At 44.7% G+C, this 7,109-nt stretch overlaps 1 protein-coding gene across 1 annotated transcript in view; it reads left to right on the top strand.

Annotated features, from left to right (window-relative positions):
• Positions 1-7,109, top strand: part of Ndufa9 (NADH:ubiquinone oxidoreductase subunit A9) — a 26,084-nt gene that overhangs the window by 11,269 nt on the left and 7,706 nt on the right. The window contains exons 7-9 of the mRNA XM_005365264.2: positions 1,023-1,090; positions 2,952-3,028; positions 6,048-6,143. Coding sequence (XP_005365321.1) covers positions 1,023-1,090; positions 2,952-3,028; positions 6,048-6,143 — 241 coding nt within the window. The remainder of the gene's footprint in view (positions 1-1,022; positions 1,091-2,951; positions 3,029-6,047; positions 6,144-7,109) is intronic.

The following is a 7,109-nucleotide window of genomic DNA, read 5'->3' as shown; positions in this document are numbered from 1 at the left end:
AAAAAAAAAAAAAAAAAAAAAAAAGAAAAAAAAAATAAACCTTATCATGTGTGAGTTCTTTATGTTGAGGCTTTAATGCCTGCTGTAACTTGATGTGGACAAAGGGATTTGGAGGTCATTAGGCTACATGATGTCGTAAGGGTTAGGTACTAACTGATGGAGTTGGTGGCTGGTGAGAGAAAGGCCACATGAGGACACAGTAGGAAGATGGCCACCTACAACCCAGAAAGAGAGCCTCTCCAGGAACCTGCTGACACCTTGGCTTTGCATTTTCCAGCCTCCAGAGCTGGGAGAAAGTACAGTTTGGGTTTTTAAGCCATCTAGTCTGTGGTATTTTGTTGTAACAGCCTGAACAGACTAGGCAGATCTGTGTGTGAAGAGGTTAAATGCTACAGTATGAGGAGGTTGAGGTAGCATTGGAGCTGACTGTAGGCTTGGCTAGAAGCTTCGAGGGCATGACAGCCATGTGGACAGGAAGAAGCTGTGCTGGCCACATTCTCATTGCTATGGCTGTGGCCCAGCAAGAAGCACCATGGGGAGGAAGGGCTCATTTTGCCTGACACCTTGAGGTACTGCAGTCCACCACGGTGGGGAAGACATGGCGGTGGGATGGTGAGGCAGCTGTTGCATTATGTCCATACTCAGGAACCAGGGAGACAATGCTACTGTTCAGCACTCTCCCCCTGTAGCCCAGGCTGGCCTGGAACTTAGAGATGCTGCCTCTGCTTCCTGAGTGCTGGAATTAAAGGCATGCACCACCACAACCCAGCCTTCTTTTTACGGATTTGTTTGTTTGCTTTTGCTTCTTTATTTATTTATGAACCTTCACAAGCCAGTCCCTCTTTATTCACTCACTCGCTTATTTATTTATTTATTTACTTATTTATTTATGGATGGGCCATCACAACCCAGCCCCCTTTCTACTTGTTTGTTTATTCAGTCCAGAATCCTTAGCGTCTGATGTATTTTTTATATTATCTTTATTATGTATTCTCAGGACAGTTTCTTGTTTCTTCTTCCAGATATTCGTTGGTTTGGCGGTGTGCCTCTTATTTCTTTGGGTTTTAAGACAGTGAAACAACCAGTATATGTAAGTATCCTGCATGAAGGCTTAGCAATGGGTGTTAGCTCGATTCAGGTTCAGTTCAATTTGCTGGTTTCATTCTTACCTACTGACTTTCTTTTTTAACTTGGTCAACTTGCTGCAACTGGTTTCCCCAGTTTATCTAGAAGGTGCACGTCTTCTCAGTGTCTTCAGTTGTCCATTCACCTGAGAAAGCTTAATTGAGGCAGTTGGTGTCGAGTGTCCCAGGCTAGCATGAACCCAGTGTAGCCCAGCCAGGCCTTGAACTTGATACTTCCGACTTCATCTTCCCAGGTAGCCAAGGTTACAGGCCTGGTTCTCCAGGTCTGATGTGTTAGCTCAGCTACTGCTTAGACATGTCCTATGGTTTGTATGATGGGCTGACACCCGGTTTCTGGGAGTTCAGAAAGGATAACCAGTGATACATACAGTTTGCTTCTCAGGGAAATAGAGCAGTTAGTGTATTCAGTGTGAGGAGTGCTAGGAGGAGAGATTTATGTCATGATGAGGAGGCCTTGAAATCCGGCTGTGGACGGGTGCAGAGTCAGCTGATGCAGCTCTGTTTCACATACAGAGAACTGCACATGCGAGGGCTCAGAGGAGAAGGAGAAGGTTGGGTTCCATGCTGGGTTGGGCTGGGTTGGACCAGGGTTTCTGACTTTGGCTTTCTATTGCTGTGACAAACACCATGACCAAAAGTAAGTTGGGAAAGAAAGGGACTTCTTACATGTCTTCACTTAGGGAATTCAGGGAAGGGACTCAGACGGGTCAGGAATCTGTAGTCAGGGACTGATGCAGGTTTCATGGAGGGGTGCTGCTTGCTGGCTTGTGTGCGTGACTTGCCTTAGGACCAGCTGCCCAGGGTGACACCATTCAGAGTGGGCTGGGCCCTCCCACATCAGTCTTCAAGAAAATGCGCTATAGATTTGCCTACCGACCACTCAATTTTAGGGAGGCATTTTCTCGATTAAGATTCCTTCTTTCCAGATGACCCACCCTTGTGTCCTGTTGGCAGGAAAACTAGCAGCTTCCCAACTGACACTGCTGATATTTGGAGCCAGCCAGCCAATTATTCAGTTCTTCACTGTGGGTGTTGAGCAGCCCCCTGTCCTTTAGTCAGTAGATGCCAGAAGCAGAATACCCCACCCTCCATGACAAGAGTTTTCCATATAGTTGTCAGCAGTTTCCTCACAATTTCTGCTGTGGATTCGGGTCTCTGGGTCTAAATTTGGATACAGTTCCTATTTTGAAAGTCAGAATGGCAGAGCATCGGCAGCTCCATGTGGTTCAACCTCTAGGTTATGGTGACTTAGGACAGAGTGGGGAACAGTGCTGAGAGATCACGTGGGTGAGATTTTGGCCTGGCCATGTCAGGAAGACCTTAGGCTGACTTAGATAGGACTTCTGACTAGGACGATACTCAGATGAGCCTTGAACATGATTATTTGAACTTCGGAGTAGGTAGGTGGTTCCTTACAGTGTCTGAGACGAGCTGGTGTCATCGTTCAGTCCTGTCCCTGTGACTGCAGCCCCTGCGTTCCCTTCTCCCTTAGTCCTTCTTCCTGTCTTTCCATCTCTCCCCAAACATTTATATATGTATGTTTGTGATCCTGGGGTTGACCCAGGACAGTGTGAATGTCAGGCAAATACTCTACTGTTGGGCTGCATTCACACCTCACTTGAAAAAAATTGAGACATGTTGTTCCAAGTTACCCAAGCTAACCTTGAACCAGTGTGTAGCCCAGCCAGGTCTTGAACTTGATACTTCCGGCCTCATCTTCCCAGGTAACCAAGAGCACAGACCTGATTCTCCAGGTCTGATATCTTAGCTCAACAATTGCTTAAATCTGTCTTATGATTTGTATAGGTTTCAGATGTTTCCAAAGGGATTGTTAATGTGGTTAAAGATCCAGATGCCAGAGGAAAAACCTTTGCCTTTGCCGGGTAAGTGCCTAGAGTTGGCCTTTATGAAAAGATGATGGTAGTTTATAAAACAGTACTTCCTGAGATGGTCACTCACAAGATCAGAACAGCTGGTGCTCACACTTCCTGAGCAGATCACTCATAGAATCAGAACATCTGGTGCCCACACTTCCTGAGCTGGTCACTCACAGGATCGGAACATCTGGTGTCCACACTTCCTGAGCAGATCACTCATAGAATCAGAACATCTGGTGCCCACAATTCCTGAGCTGGTCACTCACAGGATCGTAACATCTGGTGTCCACACTTCCTGAGCAAATCACTCACGGGATCAGAACATCTGGTGCCCACACTTCCTGAGCTGGTCACTCACAGGAACGGAACATCTGGTGTCCACACTTCCTGAGCTGGTCACTCACAGGATCGGAACATCTGGTATCCACGCTTCCTGAGCAGATCACTCACAGGATGGGAAGGAACATCCCACACGCAGCAGCTGGGGAACCTAGAACTTGGCCTGAATATGCAGAATTGTAGTGGCCGTCTGAGAACCACTGCCTTAGACTACTACAGAAGCAGTCAACTCTTGGTGTCCATGGGTTCCTGTTTGCAGAGTCAATATTTTTGATAAAGTATTCAAGGAATCCAGGCATAGTGACTCACCTGTAATCCTAGCACTTGGGGGAGCGGGGCTGAGACAGGAGAATCACCACAAGTTTAAGGGCAGCATAAGTTACAGAGTGAGTTTAAGGCGTTTTGCCTCAAAAACAAAACCAAACAAAAAGTCATAGGGGAAAGTGTCTGCACTGAAGATGTACCTTTTTTCTTAATTTCTGAGCTCACTGATTGAGCTACAAGGGACTTGCCTGTCTCCACCTACCCAGTATGGGGGTCACAGGCATGCTCCTTTGTGTCCAGCTTTTTTTTTTTTTTTTTTTTTTATGTGGATGCTGGGATCTAAATTCAGTCCTCAAACTTGTGGAGCAAGCACTTTGCCAGCTGAACCATCTCCCCAGCTCCTTCAGGTTTCTGGTAGTATTAATTGTATTGCTTTATTCTGCCATCTTTAGTTAAGGACTGTAAAACACACAGGGACACATTCACACTCAAATATACACAAATATGAGATAAACCCAGTAAAAACACAAAATAGATCAATATAACAATTTATTTTTATATATTAGCGAGTAAGCAGTCAGTAAATACAACTTAGTAAATCTTACTCACAGGCAGGGAAATGGCTCAGTCAGTTAAGTGCTCACCATGCAAGCAGCAGGGCAGAACATGAGTCTGATCTCCAGGCACATGGTGTAAAAGTTAAAAAAAAAAAAAAAAAAAATGAAAAAGGCCAAGTAGGCCTGTGACCCCAGGGAGATGAAGTCAGGAGGATCCCTAGGGCTCCAGGTTCAGTGGAAGACTGCCTCAGGAAACAGAAACAAGGTACGTCGTACAGAGGAGAACTCTGGCCCACGTGTGTGCTGCAGGTGCACTCGTACACAGTACATCCACCCACACGTGTGTTCGTGCACCACAGGAAATCATGTTCACAGTAGCATAGAAATACAGTACTTAGGTAAATTTGGTAAGACATGTACCTAAAAAACACTATGAAAGGAAAGAAGAAACGATAAGACCTTCCAAATTCTTGAATTGGAAGTGTTAATGTTGTTAAAATGGCAGTTGTCCTTAAATTGCTCTATAGATGGAATCTTGTCAAAATCCAGCAGGCTTCTGCAGAAAGTGACAAAGTCGAAATTTAAATGGTAATATAAAGATAATATAAATCGATAACAGGCAGTGATTTTCCCAATTGCAAAACTTACTCTAAAACTGTAATTATCAAGGCAGTTTGTGCCGAATTAATAAGCAGATCAGTTCATCAGAACCAGCAGTCTAGAAACAGCCTTTGTTTGCTTGTTTGTGACAGGGTCTTGCCACCTAGGTAGCCAGGCTGCTCTAGGACTCATTATGTAATCAAGGCCAGCATCATACTCAAAAAATCCTCCTGTCCTCTTCCTGGGAGTATGAGTCTCCACCGCTATGCCCAGCTCCAAATCATGTTTATGGCCAGTTGTCTGACTGGGGACAAAAGTGCTGTGGCTCTTGAGTGGAGAGAGGAAAAGACTGGAAATAGGGATTTGGACTTTTACTTTATAATCTGTGAAGAAAAGAAAAGGAATGTAAGCTTTAAATTATAAATATTTCGAGTGGAGCACATTCTAGATCTTGAGTTAAGCAAGATGTTTTTAGCTATAGCATCCAAAGTATAATCCATAAAAGGGAAAAAGTTAAGTTTGACTCATCAGGATTTGAAACTTTTGTATTTCTAATAATAAATACTATTTAAAAATGGAAAGCCTGGGACTGGAGAGATGGTTCAGTGGTTAAGAGCACTCTTTTTCCAGAGAGCCTGGGCTCTGTCCCCAGCCCCACCTCCATATGGTGGCTCACAGTGCCCTCATCTGGCCTCCATGGCACCAGGCAGGCCCCATATTAAATTATCAACAGAAACTTCAGTAAAGAAGGTAATACAAATGTTGAACAAGCACACACTAAGATGCTTGATGTCTTTTGTGGTTACTAGGGAAGCTGTAAACTACATTGAGAGAGCATATTGCAGAGATAATATCAAATGCTAGTGACAATGTAGAACAATAGGAAATCTTGCAAATTGCTGCTGGTGGAAATAGAAAATTGTACAGCTAGCCACATAAGTGGCCACAGTGGTGCGCCTACGGTCCCAGCACTCTAGAGACAGAGGTAGGAAACTCAAAAGTTAGGGCAGCCTGAGCTACACGGTAAGACCCTGTCTCAATTAAAAAACTGAATTATAACTTAAAATGGGTGAAAGTTATAGTATAGGGGCATCATAAACGTATGTATGAGAATGTGAAATAGGCTGTATTTGGCAGGAAGGTTAACAGGTGATTCTTCTGTGCTTGTCTCTGTTACAGTGTGTTTCCTTTTTCACAAGGAAAGTGTTCATTGTTTGTAAAAAATCATAGGGGCAAATTATGTGAAGTTGTGTTTTGGTTTTCAGACCGAATCGGTACCTGCTCTTTCACCTGGTGCAGTACATCTATGGCATGGCCCACAGGACCTTCCTCCCCTACCCCTTGCCACGATTTGCTTACAGGTAAGTACTGTGCTGTCTGTCTGTGTCGACCCATGAGAGGGTTGGCTAGAAGTGCTATTCCTAATCCCTTCACAGGGTACCAGGAAGTACTTTTTAACAGAAGGCCAGTCTACACATCTCTAGTGTGTTGATAATCTCTTGTAATTCTGGCCAAGAAAGGAACTGTAGGTGACCTTAACAAACAAGGATGACCTTAGCAGAGTTTTATGGGTAGTTCTTCAGAGTCTCCAGTTTAAAACCCTAGGGTTGGGCTGGGGATCTGTCTCAGAGGCAGAGCATTGTGGCAGTGTGAAGCTCTGGGTTTGGTCCGCAGTGCCAACACAGCAATAAAATCCCTGGGTTTTGATTTGGAGAAGATTCTTGCTTGGGAGCTGGTGTGAGGGAGCAGTCAGTTCTCCCTTTGTTCTTTCCAGCTGCCCACCAGGGGGCAAGGTTCCCAGTTCTTGTTAAGGCAGGCTTTGGTGTAGCTAGGGAGGAGGATCCTGACCCAGACCTGGTCCCTTTGTATGTCTCCCTCCCTCCCTCCTTTTCTTTCTTTTTCTTTCTTCACTTCTTCCCTTTGAGGACTACAATTTTAAACCTACTGGGGTTGGTAGCTCAGTGACAAAACACTTGCCTGGAAGGGCAAAGTCCTGAACTCATTCCCCAGCATAGCAACACACATCCGTTCTTCTGCTGGCCATGTTTTCTATGGACCATCAGAACACATCTTAGTTTTGGCAGAAAGATTTTTATGTCTAATGTGCCGGAGACAGATTTATAAATCAACATGGCATACATTTCTTCATTTAGTCAAATATTTACTGATTACTGTACATTTCTCAGGTAGTGTTCTAGGCACCTAAGATACTGTGGTGAACATTTGGGTAGCGTGGTCTGTAGGCTGTAGTGTGTAGCTCAGTGGTTGTACAGTGGTCTGTAGGCTGTAGTGTGTAGCTCAGTGGTTGTACAGTGGTCTGTAGGCTG

This window comes from Microtus ochrogaster, unplaced genomic scaffold (genome assembly GCF_000317375.1).
Source record: "Microtus ochrogaster isolate Prairie Vole_2 unplaced genomic scaffold, MicOch1.0 UNK1, whole genome shotgun sequence".
Classification (NCBI taxonomy): domain Eukaryota; kingdom Metazoa; phylum Chordata; class Mammalia; order Rodentia; family Cricetidae; genus Microtus; species Microtus ochrogaster.
Note: the sequence above shows the minus strand (reverse complement) of the source record. Positions and strands in the feature narration are given on the sequence as shown.